Source organism: Lepus europaeus, chromosome 9 (assembly GCF_033115175.1).
Source record: "Lepus europaeus isolate LE1 chromosome 9, mLepTim1.pri, whole genome shotgun sequence".
NCBI lineage: Eukaryota > Metazoa > Chordata > Mammalia > Lagomorpha > Leporidae > Lepus > Lepus europaeus.
Window position 1 is genome coordinate 80,106,059 of NC_084835.1, and position 15,059 is coordinate 80,121,117.

Consider the following 15,059-nt stretch of genomic DNA (forward strand, 5'->3'; position numbering starts at 1 on the left):
GAGAAGAAACAGAGAGAGATCATCCACCCAATGGTTAACTCCCAATGCCACAATGTCAGGGTTGGGCCAGGCCAAAGCTGAGAGCCTGGGACTCCATCCTGATCTCCCAGGTGGCTGACAAGGCCCAAGTACATGGGCCATCATCTGCGGCCTTCCCAGGCATATTAGCAAGAAGCTAGAATGAAAGCAAAGCAGAAGGACTCACTCCAACTCTCCAATATGGGATGCTGGCATTGTAAGCATTAGCTTATTAACCTGCTGTGCCAAAAATACAGCCCATTTTTAATTAAGATTGGTTACAAATTGTACTATGTACCCTTCGTAACTACTCTTTTCATAAAAATGCCACCCAAGCTCTTAGCTTTCCTGAATCATATTTTATTCAGAATCCTATGTTTCCTCTGCATCTTATTCAACAATTTAAATTTCAAATCTGTAATTTAACAGGTCATTTTTTTGTGCTAAGTTACAGCCCTCACTTAAGAAATGTACCACTTTTTCAACTATGCACACAATAAACTTATGATAGGTACTTCATATTTCATTCTTTATTCAAATTCCCATTTTTCAGCTAAGGAGCATCACAGTCTTTTTTTTTTTTTTTTTTCTTCTTCTTGTGATTACTCATACTAGTAGTAGTCTTTACTTCAAGGAAATGTTTTGTTTTTAAATACCACTTCTCTAAACCTAACAAAGGTTAGCTATGGATATAACATTGAATATGCAATTCAGAAGCATTACTCAAAATCTTGTCTCATAAATATTAAAAATTCTTACATGGCATGAACCTGTGGAGTAACAGTCACAAATATTAAAGGTCAATTATACATAATGCATCATGGTTTATATTAAGGGGCACTGAGTCTGAAAATGAGATCCACTTTATAGCAAGCTTTATGAGCATTTGATTTTAAGCCAATAATGTACAACTCACCTTTCTAACATGAAATACTTTCTATAATCAATTAAAGTACCAACTCACGTAAGCAGTATTTCATTTGAAATTCATACAAACCCAGCTTAGTTTAAAAACAAAAAATACGGCTAATCCTCTGCCTGCGGCACCAGCACCCCGGGTTCTAATCCCGGTTGGGGCACTGGATTCTGTCCCGGTTGCTCCTCTTCCAGCCCAGCTCTCTACTGTGGCCCAGGAGTGCAGTGGAGGATGGCCCAGGTCCTTGGGCCCTCCACCCACATAGGTGACCAAGCTCCTAGCTTTGGAAGCACACCGGCTGTAGCAGCCATTTGAGGGGTGAACCAACGGAAAAAAAAAAAAAAGGAAGATGTTTCTCTCTCTTGAACTGTCTTACTCTGTCAAAAAAAAAAAAAAAAAAAAAAAAATGCAGGGGCCATTCTACATGGGCACCTGTTGCAGTCCTGGCTCCTTCATTTCCCGTCCAGCTCCCTGCTAATATGCCTGAGAAAGCAGCAGAAGATGCCCCAAGTGCTTGGGCCCATACACCCATGTGGTACACCTGGATGGAGTTCCAGGCTTCAGTCTGGCCCAGCCTCCAACAGCCATGTGGGGTATAAACCAGCAGATGGACTATCAGAGAGACATTTGTGATCTCCCTCTCTATACATAACTCTTCCAAATAAATAAATACTTTTTTTAAAAGGCTTATTTAAAAACTTGTGGTTTAATAAAAAGGACACTTTGGAACAGCTGAATCAATTCAAAATACATGAGTTGATCACCTACTACTGGTATGTTTCCACACAGATTCGTATCAGACAATACAAATTCAGAACTTCATCACATAGTTCAGGTGAGCATTTTTGGACAAGATATGTAATGTCAGTGTAGAAATATTTTTTACAGATAGGTAATGCATGTAAATGATACAAAAGGGTGCAATGTAAAAATAGGGCTCCTCTGTACTACAGTTCAGTTAACTTGCAGGGAGAATAATACTTAAGAAATCTCATTCTACCATGTGTGGACTTTATTTGGAGTCAGTTATTTCAAACAAAGTAAAATGGTATTTTCAAATAATCTGGAAAAACTAAACACAGATCCAAATTTAAATAATTATTAGGAATTTATTATTAATTTGGTTGGTTGACATAATAATACTATAAGGTTATATTAAGTAACCATCTGATAGAAGCACATAGAGAAGTACTGATAAATGAAATATCACCTAAGTCATTTTAAAAAATACTACAGCAAAAAATAAAAGATTTTAAAAAACAGGGGTTGGCACTGTGGTGTAGTGGGTAACACTGCCACCTGAAAATACCAGCATCCCACATGGATGCCAGTTCAAGTCCTGACTGCTCCACTTCCAATCCAACTCCCTGCTAATGTACCTGGGAAAACAGCTGAAGGTGGCCCAAGTGTTTGGGCCCGTGCAAACACATGGGAAACCCAGAAGAAGCTCTTGGCTCTTGGCTTTGGCCTGGCCCAGCCCTGGTGACTGCAACCATTTGGGGATTGAACCAGAGGATAGTAGATTGCTCTCTGTCTTTCTCTCTCTCTCTCTTTAACTCTGCCTTTTAAATAAATTATATGTTAAAAAAAAAAAAAAAAGGAAAGGAAAAAAGAAAAATAAAAGGAAGGAAGGAAGATAATGTGGGCAAGCAAGTAGATAAAATATGAGTATCAATAAATTAATGCTTGCTGGAGCCTGAGTAATGGCTATCTCCAGGTTCATAGTGATATTTTTCTCTTTTTAGAGTGTCTGAAAATGCCTATAATAGAGTTTAATATCTGCTTCCATGGACCTTGTCATATTTACAGTATTCTTGGTAATATATAAGAGAAAGTCATCTGATATAAATTAATTCTTTTTATAGGTAAAAGAAAAAGTCATATGGAGCTGTTACAAAATTATAAAACAACTTTTTTTAAGAAAGCTTTTTTTAATGAATACAGTTTACAAAAGTACAGCTTTAGGAATATAGTGGTTCTTCCCCTCATAACCTCTTTCTCACTGCGACTTCTTCTCAACTCCTACTCCCTTCTCCCATCCCATTCTTCATTAAGATTCGTTTTTAATTAACTCTATATACAGAAGACCAGCTCTATACTAAGTAACGATTTCAACAATTTGTACCCACATACACAAAAAGTATAAAGTACTGTTTAAAAACAAGTTTTACAGTTAATCCTCATAGTACAACTCAGAGGTCCTACTTGGGGAATTAGTGCACAGTGATTCATGTTGTTAATTTAACAATTAAGACTCTTGTGGGCCGGCGCTGTGGCTCAACAGGCTAATCCTCCGCCTTGCGGCGCCGGCACACCGGGTTCTAGTCCCGGTTGGGGCACCGGATTCTATCCCGGTTGCCCCTCTTCCAGGCCAGCTCTCTGCTATGGCCCGGGAAGGCAGTGGAGGATGGCCCAAGTCCTTGGGCCCTGCACTCGCATGGGAGACCAGGAGAAGCACCTGGCTCCTGGCTTTGGATCAGCGAGATGCGCCAGCCACAGCGGCCATTGGAGGGTGAACCAACGGCAAAAACCTTTCTCTCTGTCTCTCTCTCTCTATCCACTCTGCCTGTCAAAAAAAAGAAAAGAAATAAAAGACTCTTATGTATGATGACAGTGACCACCCGAGGCTCTAGACTGAGCTGTCAAGGCTATGGAAGCATGTTGAGTCCATAAACTTTGTCAGTATTTAGACAGGGCCATAAGCAAAGTGGAAGTTCTCTACTCCCTTCTGAGAAAAGTACATCCTTCTTTGATGGCCCCCTCTTTCCACTGGGGTCTCACAGAGAACCTTCATGCAGAACATTTTTTGCCACAGTGTCTTGGCTTTCAATGCCTGAAATGCTCTCATGGGCTTTTCAGCCAGACCAGAATGCCGTAAGGGCTGATTCTGAGATGAGAGTGCTATTTAGGGGATTTGTCATTCTATGAATCTGCTGTGTGGACTGCTTCCCATGTTGGAACATTCTCTCCTTTTTAATTTGATCTATTGTTATTATCAGATACTTGTTCTTATTTATGTGATACCTTTGACACTTAATCCTCTCTATATGATCAACTATACACTTATATGATCACTTTAACACATCAGATGGGAATATTACCACCTAGATTAATGGGATTTGGAGTCTCATGGCAAGTTCTTAGCTTTACCCTAAGGGGTAAGTCTGTGGGAATATGTGATGAATTGTATAGCTCCTCCCTTATTCCCACTCTAATTTTTCACTGGGATCAAATTTCAATTGATTTTATACACCTATGATTAATTCTATGTTAAGTAAAGAGTTCAACCAATGGTATTAAATGGGAAAAAATAAAATAATAAACTGTTCCTCGATAGCCAAGACAAGGGCTGTTCAAGTCACTGCTTCTCAGAGTGTCAATTTCACTTCTAAAGGTTTCCTATAGGTACTCTGTTAGTTGTCACAGATCACAGAGAACAAATGGTATTTGGCCCTTTGGGACTGGCTTATTTCACTAAGTATGTTTTCCAGATTCATCCATTTTGTTTGCAAATGACTAGATTTCTTTTTTTTTTTTTAACCGCTGTGTAGTATTCCATAGAGTATATACCCCATAATTTCTTTATCCAGTATTCCATTGATGGGCATTTGGGTTGATTCCATGTCTTAGCTATTGTGAACTGAGCTGCAAGAAACATGGGGGTGGCCAGCACCGCGGCTCAATAGGCTAATCCTCCGCCTGCGGCACCGGCATCCGGGTTCTAGTCCCCGGTCGGGGCGCCGGATTCTGTCCCGGTTGCTCCTCTTCCAGTCCAGCTCTCTGATGTGGCCCGGGACTGCAGTGGAGGATGGCCCAAGTGCTTGGGCCCTGCACCCACATAGGAGACCAGGAGAAGCACCTGGCTCCTGGCTTCAGATCAGCGCGGTGCGCCGGCCGCAGCGCTGGCCGCAGCGGCCATTGGGGGATGAACCAACGGAAAAGTAAGACCTTTCTCTCTGTCTCTCTCACTGTCCACTCTGTCAAAAAAAAAGAAAAAAAGGAAAAAAAAGAAAGATAGGGGTGCAGAGAACTCTTTTATTTGCTGATTTCATTTCCCTTGAGTAAATTCCCTTGAGTGGGATGCCTGGGTCATATGGTAGTACTATATTCAGATTTCTGAGGTATCTCCAAACTGTCTTCCATAATGGTTTTACCAGTTTGCATTCTACCAACAGTGGATTAGGCTACCTTTTTCCCCATATTCTTAGCAGCATTTGTTGTTTTTTGATTTCCATATGAAAGCCATTCTAACCGGATTGAGGTGGAACCTCATTGTGATTTTGATTTGCATTTCCCTGATAGCTAGTGATCCTGAACATTATTTCATGTGTCTGTTGGACATTTGGATTTCCTCTTTTGAAAAATGTGTTTTAAGTCCTAGGCCCATCTCTTAAGTAGGTTGTTTGTTCTGTTGTTGTGGAGTTTCTTGATTTCTTTGTAGATTTTGGTTATTAATCCTTTAATGGTTGCATAGGTTACAAATAACTTCTCCCAATCTGTTGGTTGCCTCTTCACTTTCCTGACTGTTTCTTTTGCTGTACAGAAACTTCTCAATTTGATAATTCCATCTGTTAATTTTGGCTTTGACTGCCTGGGCCTTTGGGGTCTTTTCCAAGAACTCTTTCCCCAATGTTCTCTAATAATTTGATAGTGTCGTGTCATAGATTTAGATTTTTAATCCATGTTGAGTGGACTTTTGTGTAAGGTGTAAGGTAGGGGCATTGCTTCATACTTCTACATGTGGAGATCCAGTTTTCCCAGCACTATATGTTGAAGAGACTGTCATTGCTCCAGGGATTGGTTTTAGCTCCTTGGTCAAATATGAGTTGGTTGTAGATGTTGGGATTGATTTCTGATATCTCTATTCTGTTCCATTGGTCTATCCATCTATTTTTGTAGCAGTACCAAGCTGTTTTGATTATAACTGCCTTGCAGTATGTCTTGAAAACTGGTATTGTGGGCCAGTGCCGCGGCTCACTAGGCTAATCCTCCGCCTTGCGGTGCCGGCACACAGGGTTCTAGTCCCGGTCAGGGCACCGATCCTGTCCTGGTTGCCCCTCTTCCAGGCCAGCTCTCTGCTACGGCCCGGGAGTGCAGTGGAGGATGGCCCAAGTGCTTGGGCCCTACACTCCATGGGAGACCAGGTTAAGCACCTGGCTCCTGCCATCGGATCAGCGCGGTGCACCGGCCGCAGCGCGCCAGCCGCGGCGGCCATTGGAGGGTGAACCAACGGCAAGAAGAAGACCTTTCTCTCTGTCTCTCTCACTGTCCACTCTGTCAAAAAAAAAAAAAAAGAAAGAAAGAAAGAAAAATGGTATTGTGATGCCTCCGGCTTTGTTTTTGTTGTATAAGGTTACTTTAGCTATTCGAGGTCTCCTGTAACTCCATATGAATTTCAGCATCATTTTTTCTAGATATGAGAAGAATGTCTTTGGTATTTTGAATGGTATCGCATTGAATCTGTAAATTGTTTCTGGAAAAATGGACACACTGATGATACTGATTCTTTCAATCCATGAACATGGAAGATTTTTCCATTTTTTTGTATCTTCTTCTATTTCTTTCTCTAATGTTTTGTATTCTCATTGTGGAGAGCTTTGATGTCCTTGGTTAAAATTATTCCAAGGTATTTGATTTTTTTGCAGCTATTGTGAATGGGATTGATTTTATAAGTTCTTTCTCAGCCACGGCATTATCTATGTATATGAAGGTTGTTGGATTTTGTGTATTGACTTTATATCCTGCTACTTTACCAAACTCTTCTGTGAGTTCCAATAGTCTCTTGGAACATTTTGGATCTCCTATGTATAGAATCATGTCATCTGCAATAGGGATAGTTTGACTTTCTCCTTCCCAATTTGTATCCCTTTGATTACTTTTTCTTGCCTAATGGGCTCTGGCTAAAACTTCCAGGACTATATTGAATAGCAATGGTGAGAGTGGGCATCCCTGTCTGGTACTGGATCTCAGTGGGAATGCTTCCAATCTCTCCCCATTCAATATGATGCTAGCTGTGGGTTTGTCATAAATTGCCCTGACTGTGTCGTGCAATGTTCCTTCTAAACCCAATTTGCTTAGAGTTTTCATCATGAAAAGGTATGTATTTTATCAAATGCTTTCTCTGCATCTGTTGAGACCATTGTATAGTTTTTTTCATTATGTGCTGTTTTTTCACATATTTGTTAATGTGATGTATCACATTGATTGATTTGTGAATGTTGAACCATCCCTGCATACCAGGGATAAATCCCACTTACAGTGGATGGAAGACCTCTCTGTCTGTTTCTCTCTGTAACTCTGCTTTTCAAATTAATATTTAAAAATTTTTTAAAAATAAAAAACTGGAAATTTTAAGTGTAAAAAAATAGTGGTATACATTTGTTCTTCAGCTTTAAGAATCCAAATAATTTGGTAACACATACCTTCCATAATATGATAATATTCAGATCCACCTCACTGCACTTTTGAATCAATCTCACAGCATCCTCTGCTGATTGTTTTTCTGGATGCATAGACAACTGAGCTTGTGGTTTTTTCAAGTCTGAGGATAAACTTCGATAAAAGAAGTCTGCACATGGACTTGCTGAACTTATTATCTGTTGAAAGAAGTAACTTATCTAAGTGATCTATCAATTTATTTTGTCACATATATTTAGTCTCAAATTCTGACAAAATTTATATTTTAGTATACTTACATCACTTGCCTGGAAGTATTCCAAGAGAAACATGATAAAAATCACAACCTTAATGTAATTTAGTAGTGTTGTTGATATTTCTAGAGATGTAAGAATTTTTTTTTAAATAAACAAAACAGATAACTGAAGTCCTCAAAGCTAAATTCAACCATTCAAGAATCACAGTATCTTCAAAAGTCCCACATGTGCGGGAATTACTGGGCTTCTGGAGCTTTGAAATATTTCTAAACAGCTGCTTCCTCAAATGATCAACTGATAATCACAATGTGAAAAGTGAAAAAGTGTAAGTACAGTTTTAATTATCAAGAAGAGCACACAAACAAGGTGGTATCCTGCCACTTGGAAATAATTACGTGGACTTTTACACACAATGTTCAGTATTTTTGAAAATAAGTCCCCAGTGAATCTCCTCAGATGACCTGCAGGACTAGTTAAAAATACATAGTCCCTATCTCCACCCAAGACATAATAAACCAGAGTTTTAGAGGTAAAGGGGCAAAGCCTGTATTTTTACAAAGCCCTCCAGATGTAGGTCCTTAATACTCAAAACTAGGATTTGCAGACTAACACCTAAACCTTACTGGGGTTGCTTGTAACAATCTAGAACATTGGATTCTATCCCACTTAAACTAAACCAGAATTTGCATTTTATAACAAAATTTCCAGTGACTTAAATGTACATTTTTTGAGAGTTTGAAAACACTGTTCTAGGTGATTCTTGTGCCTAGCTTATCATTTGGGCCTCAAAACCACAAGATATGCCAAAATCCACACAGTTTTAACAGCTAGATGTTTACTACGATCATTTTCTGAACTAAAAGGAAAGTTCCCCTAAATAATCTTTTTTTAATTCCAAGAGGTATACTTATTTCACATGACAGACTTAAAAGAAAGTTAACTTCAAATAATTAATTAAATAGTATAGTCCACATCCTATTTTTAGTTTGTTTACGGGATGGACATAGGATGCAAACTCAACAAAGATATTCATCTTCCAGAGACTGAAAATTACAAAAGCTATAGGTTCCAAAAACAATAAGATATTCCAGAACAACTTTGAAATAAATCAACCACTATTGTGCTTATTTGCATACCTGTTCATTTCCAAAGATGATATCTGCAAAAGTATACTTTTCTGAGGACTGTGTATTAGCTAAAAAACAGGAGGAAAAGAATATTGATACCACTGACATAAAATACAAAATGGTCATTTAAGAAAGTATGAAAGTAAAATGAGTTTACCTTCTTTTTCCTTACATCTTATTGCCTTGAAGCAAAACTTTCCTTTCTCCCTACTGGCAAGTTTGGCGTCTAGAAAAAAAAAATTTCAAAGATGTTTCTCAGTTTATGACATGGTAAAATCGAACTCATTATTCCAATTTTTTGGTCAAGCTGGAAAATAATTTATTGAGTATAATAGTGCTTAAAGAAAAACATCTTTACTTTCATCTCAATGAAACAAATGTTTACAAACATCTTAAAAAAAGAGAAACTTCAATTTTCTCAAGATACTCATATATGTCTGTGTGTGCATATATTTATAAGGATACTTCAAAAAGTTTGTGGAAAAATGGTATTAAAAGATGTTGATTTTGGCACAAAAATTTCAAATGCATGGATATATGGGATCTTAAAATCTTTGTGAAAATTTGGGTAGGTGACAAAGCAGCATGAATTCCGAAACTTTTTATATCAAACTAAACTTATCTTTTAATTCAATTTTTCCATAAACTTTTAAGTACCTTAATGGGTCTATTTCATTCCAGATTAACAAGAAGTTTCAAAGATAAAAACTCTGGGGCTTCAGCCCAATCCTACCATTCTGTCATTTATTTCTTCTTAGAAAGTTTTAATAGATATGATTTATACCAATATTATTATATGCACATACTTTGCTATGGTGCATTTTTCCATTATGGCAGGCAATCAAAAAAAATGTTAAAACATGTATATTTTAACAACTGAAAGAATCTGTCTGAATTATAGCATAATTTACATTAAAACTACACTGAATTTTTCCCTATAAACATAACAGTGTAATAAACTTCAGAGAATATATACATTTTCCCATATTTTGAGTTAATTCCCTTCCATAATATCCAAAAGTAAGGCTTAATATGATGCTAAGGGTTTAAATATTTTTATGTCTTTTGAAAAATATCACACAATTCTTTTCCAGTAAGAGCAAGTATCATTTTTTCAGCTTCACCTCAATCTTACAACTGCTGCCTCCCTGGGTGCAAATTATCAACAGGGTGCAGAGCCAGGAATAAAACCTGTACAACTGATAATAGGATCTGAACTGCTAGGCCAAATGCCCACCATATTTGAATTTTTGACAGTGATCATATGACTCACTGATTTTACAAATTAAAAAAAATAGAAAAAAAAGTGCAAGGGAATAAAAATATGGGAAAGACTGGATCAAGATAGGTGATTTAAAGTCACATAAACTAATGAAAACATAAAGTACCAATAATCTTATAATCTGGCACTAAAGCAGTGAAGATGTCAAATTTATTTTTTAAAAAAGGGGAAAAAAAGCCACAAACCTTTGTTTTCTGAGAGATTTACAGATTTATATAATTTCCAGTGTTTGCTGCTACTTGATACTTGTACTATATGGAATTCCTTAACACCTGCTTCACTCTGTCAAAAAGAGATGTGAGTCGTTTGGAATTTAAGAACAATAAATAAGAATATTCCAATGAGGACAAAAGTCATACATCACTATCAAAGTCAGTATCAATTAACATAAGATAAAATTTATAATTTGAAAAAAGTAACAATACATATTTCAACAGGTTTGGGCAATTTAACTATCTCTCTAAATATTCTTAAAAAAGAGAAATCGGGGCCAGCGCTGTGGTATAGTGGGTAAAGCCGCTGCCTGCAGTGCCAGCATCCCATATGAGTGCTGGTTCAAGTTCCGATTCAGCTCTCTGCTATGGCCTGGGAAAGCAGCAGAGGATGGCCCAAGTCCTTGGGCCCCTGTACCCGTGTGGGAGACCTGGAAGAAGCTCCTGGCTTCAGATCAGTGCAGCTCCAGCCATTGTGGCCATTTGGGGAGTGAAACATTGGATGGAAGACTTTCTCTCTCTGCCTGTGCCTCTCTGTAACTCTGCCTTTCAAATAAAATAAATAAACCTTAAAAAAAAAAAAAAAAAGATAAATCAACACTTTACCCAAGAAGTATTTTTCCCCTTATTTGAGAGGCAGACAAGAGAGAGAGAGAGGTTTGGGTGGTGGGGGGGAGGGTTTGGAAACAGATAAGCAATGGCAGAGGCTGGGCCATTCTTGAGCATATAATTCAGTCTAGATCTCTCCAGTTGGGTGGCAGGGACTCAAGTACTTGAGCCATCACCTGCATTAGAAGGAAGCTAGAATTGGGAAGGGAGATTGGACTTGAACCTAGGCACTCTGATATGGGATGAAGGCATCTCAAATGGCCAATTAATTGCTGTACCAACTGCTGCTCCCCAAGATCTCAGTTAGATTGAAATTACCACCATATGGGGCTACTTGTCCTATGAATATGTAGCATATTAGTACTAGCAGATCCTTTTATTTGAAGAGTTTGAAGAATGAAATTACAAAATTAATGGAGACGTAAGATGGTAGCACGTTATTTTAGTTTCTGTTCTCCTGTGACAGAAAAAGAACTGTTAAGAACAAAGAAAACACTTCAGACACAGTTAAAAACCAACTTACAGTATTGGTATTCTCCACATCCACAAAGACTAGCATATTGCCTCCTTTGCCTTCTTCATCAAGGGAATTACTTCTGCAAACAGTGGCTCGTACATTCAAAGATCGGCTGGTACAAATAACTGCAGTGTGTCTTAATATTCTGTGCCTAAAGAAAAACAAGACCAAAAAAGAGTTTATTCTAAGATCCTCTCTGTATGTTCTGATTCTCTAATTCCAAATAAAGATTTTAAAAAATGGATGAATCTGGTGAGCATTTGGCCTAGCATTAAAATGTGGATAAGAATACAGGTTTTCTGAGTCTCAGCTGATTCCCAATTACAGCTTCCTACTGTTGCAGACCCGGGGAGGAAGCAGGTGTTGGCTCAAGGACTTGGGTTCCTGCCAACTATGTGGGAGACCTGGATTGACTTCCTGGCTCCTAGCTTCAGCCCAGTCCAGCTTCAGCCATTGCAGATTTGGGGAGTGAAACAGTGGATGGGAGCACTGTCTGCCTCTCCAATTAAAAAAAAAAAAAAAAAAAAAAAGATACCCATAAAGTAAAATGAAGTAAAAACCTAACTCCAGTTCTACTCCTTCTCTATTTGGAAGGCAACTGGCAGTCTCCCTGACTCTGGGCATTTTCCCTGTACATCAAACTCATCTATATAATACATGAAATAACCCTTCATATAGTAATGTCTTAATTAGGTCTCTTCTCTGATAGTACTTCCAAAGTTACTGAACAACCACAAAATATACTCCAGACTTTAACCTGGCATTCAAAGCTCTCTACCATATAACTTTATATTGCAAAGGTTCATTCCCCCTTTACTTCTTTCACAGAGATTTTACACCATGGCTTAACTGTGTTTATTTTATATTCCCTAACTTGTAAATCTTTGTTCATAAACACAACCACTCCCTGGAGTACCCACTCCTCTATTGACTATCCTCATGATAGCCAAATTCTGAAATGTTCACTCTCCTTGGAGGAAGCTCATTTTACTACCAAAAGAGTCAACAAAGCTTTCCCTGATTGGGCCAGAGTACTCCCTCTCTCTATCATCTTCTTAAGGAGAATTAACACTTACTGAAGGTCTAAACTATACTCAGTACTTAAAAATATTATCTCATTTTGCCTTTCTGTAAGTTTTAGAAGACATTTTATTTAGATATTTAATTAAGTAAAATAATCATAGTACAATTACTGCTAGCTAATTCTCTAAAATTGACAACAGTGCTATCACTGTATATTTTGCTGTACAATATATAGGCTACAGATCCTGCTATGAGCCAGGTAGATTTGATTTCTTCAATGATTAATCACTGTAACACCACCATGTTCTGCAAATATACACATTTTTTTCACATATTCTCAGAGAAGGGAGGACATAAAGGAAAAGGAAAGGTATAATAATTTTCTTTAAAAAATGAATATAGGCAAGTTGTCTTTAATATATAAATGATACTGTTTTAATACATGGTACATGTTAATTTCATTATCATCTGATGATTGGCCACAATAGTTAGTCATATCTTTCTTAAATTTATAGATAGAAGCAACTAAAGTTAAATTTTTTCCACTTTTAGCTACCTAGAATGTATAGTTATATTCAGGACAATCTTAGATATGTATAATTTGCAAGGAGTATTTCTTGATACATAATGATATATATATATTAACAAATATCAAAATGTTCACTTGAAGATATGTACATATATTGAACATAAATGTTAAATCAAAAATGTTTTATAATACTCACCGTATTTTAGGCTGCCTTTTGACACTTTCATAGTAAAACAAAAAGTTAATTTCATGGACACCTTCTTCATCTGGCCCACGTAACCACATTGGTAGCTGAACTGAAGCTCCAGGTAGAAGAACAGCATCAGGAAGGGGAACAGGAATCACCTCTGGCTGACTTCCTATGCCAATGTCAAAGTCTACAGAAGAAGCTGATGATATGAGCGCTGTACACACAGAGGTAGAATCTGTCACAACAGTCTTGTACGCACTACAGTTTTCAGAAGCTGAGGGACTTAGTGGTGTTAGGACAGCAGTATTACCACCGAAAGTAAAGAACTCTGGACGTTTAGAAACAACCTTCAATCCAGTAAGAGGACATTTGCTGACATTGACAAATTCTACATATGCTTTTCGGATTTCTCCACAGAGGAGCCCTGTAGGAAAATGTATAAAGAACACCTGCATTGGAGGGAAAAAATATTATTATATTGTCTGTCAAAATTTCTGAACCTCTAATGAAAAAATGTTAATATGCTGTATTTCTTAACTAAAAGTTTGCAAGTATTTCATTAATTGTCTTGAGTATATAGACTTTACAACTCCATTTCAGAAAACACAACACAGGAAGACAAATGTTTCTCTGCCTCTCAGATTTTGGAATTATGAACTGAAGGCAAGAATACCAATTACAAGAGGGCTAATATTCTTTTTTTTTCTTTTTTTCTTTTTCTTTTTTTTATTTTTTGACAGGCAGAGTGGACAGTCAGAGAGAGAGAGAGAGAGACAGAGAGAAAGGTCTTCCGTTGCTGTTGGTTCACCCTCCAATGGCCGCCGCGGCCGGTGCGCTGTGGCCAGCGCACCGCGCTAATCCGATTGCAGGAGCCAGGTGCTTCTCCTGGTCTCCCATGGGGTGCAGGGCCCAAGCATTTGGGCCATCCTCCACTGCACTCCCGGGCCACAGCAGAGAGCTGGCCTGGAAGAGGGGCAACCGGGACAGAATCTGGTGCCCCGACCAGGATTAGAACCCGGTGTGCCAGTGCCGCAAGGCGGAGGATTAGCCTAGTGAGCCGCGGCGCCGGCCAAGAGGGCTAATATTAAAACATTCACTACTTTGTAGATTAAACATGGCTCTATGAATAATTATCAGAAGTCTTAAAACCTTTATCATTGGCAACCTAATAAGTAGATCAACTATTATTTTCACATTAAGATGAAAAGATATAATGTGGGTGTTAAAGGACAGTGTGCAGACTCATGACCCCATTAACCATGATTTTAAAATCCAACCAGCTCTCAGTCACTTCAGGCTTGCATGTAAGGGCAAACCTTCACCTGTTAATGAAGATTTTTTATAGTCTTTCCTAGTTAGTCCGATATTCAAATAGCTCACTCAAGAAATATGAATGTGTTTCATTATCAGGTGCTGCCACAAACTGGAAGGGGTTAAATAACACTTCACGCATACTTCCAAAAATTGGTTTTCAAAATTGACTTCTAACACTTGGTTTTATGATCTCGGGCAAGAGATAGAGGAATTGTACTAAACAGGTAAAAATCTGGACTAACAAAATTACCCAGTAAGTGACCTGCATTTAAAAGATCCTTACAGGGGCTGGCATCATGGCACAGTTAAGCTGCTGTCCAGGACACCAGTTTGAGTCCTGGCTACTCTATTTCTTGTTTGTTTTTTTTAAAAAAGACTTATTTATTTATTTGAAAGTGAGAATTACACAAAGAGAAGGAGAGGCAGAGAGAGAGAGAGAGAGAGAGAAAGAGAGAGGGAGGGAGGGAGGGAGGTCGGTCTTCCATCCACTGGTTCACCCCCCAATTGGCTGGAGCTGCGCTGATCCGAAGCCACAACCAGGAGCCTCTTCCAAGTCTCCCACATGGGTGCAGGGGCCCAAGGACTTGGGCCATCTTCTACTGCTTTCCCAGGCCATAGCAGAGAGCTGGATAGGAAGTGGAGCAGCCAGGACTCCAACTGGTGAGGCTT

At 38.4% G+C, this 15,059-nt stretch overlaps 1 protein-coding gene across 3 annotated transcripts in view; it reads right to left on the minus strand.

Moving 5' to 3' along the window:
* The window catches only part of TRAPPC8 (trafficking protein particle complex subunit 8), a 121,448-nt gene that overhangs the window by 29,477 nt on the left and 76,912 nt on the right, over nucleotides 1-15,059 (minus strand). For all 3 annotated transcript variants that reach the window (XM_062201509.1, XM_062201508.1, XM_062201510.1), the window contains 6 exons: nucleotides 13,083-13,525; nucleotides 11,341-11,485; nucleotides 10,182-10,278; nucleotides 8,872-8,940; nucleotides 8,724-8,782; nucleotides 7,357-7,530 (listed from right to left, as the gene is read on the minus strand). In XM_062201509.1, coding sequence (XP_062057493.1) covers nucleotides 7,357-7,530; nucleotides 8,724-8,782; nucleotides 8,872-8,940; nucleotides 10,182-10,278; nucleotides 11,341-11,485; nucleotides 13,083-13,525 — 987 coding nt within the window. The remainder of the gene's footprint in view (nucleotides 1-7,356; nucleotides 7,531-8,723; nucleotides 8,783-8,871; nucleotides 8,941-10,181; nucleotides 10,279-11,340; nucleotides 11,486-13,082; nucleotides 13,526-15,059) is intronic.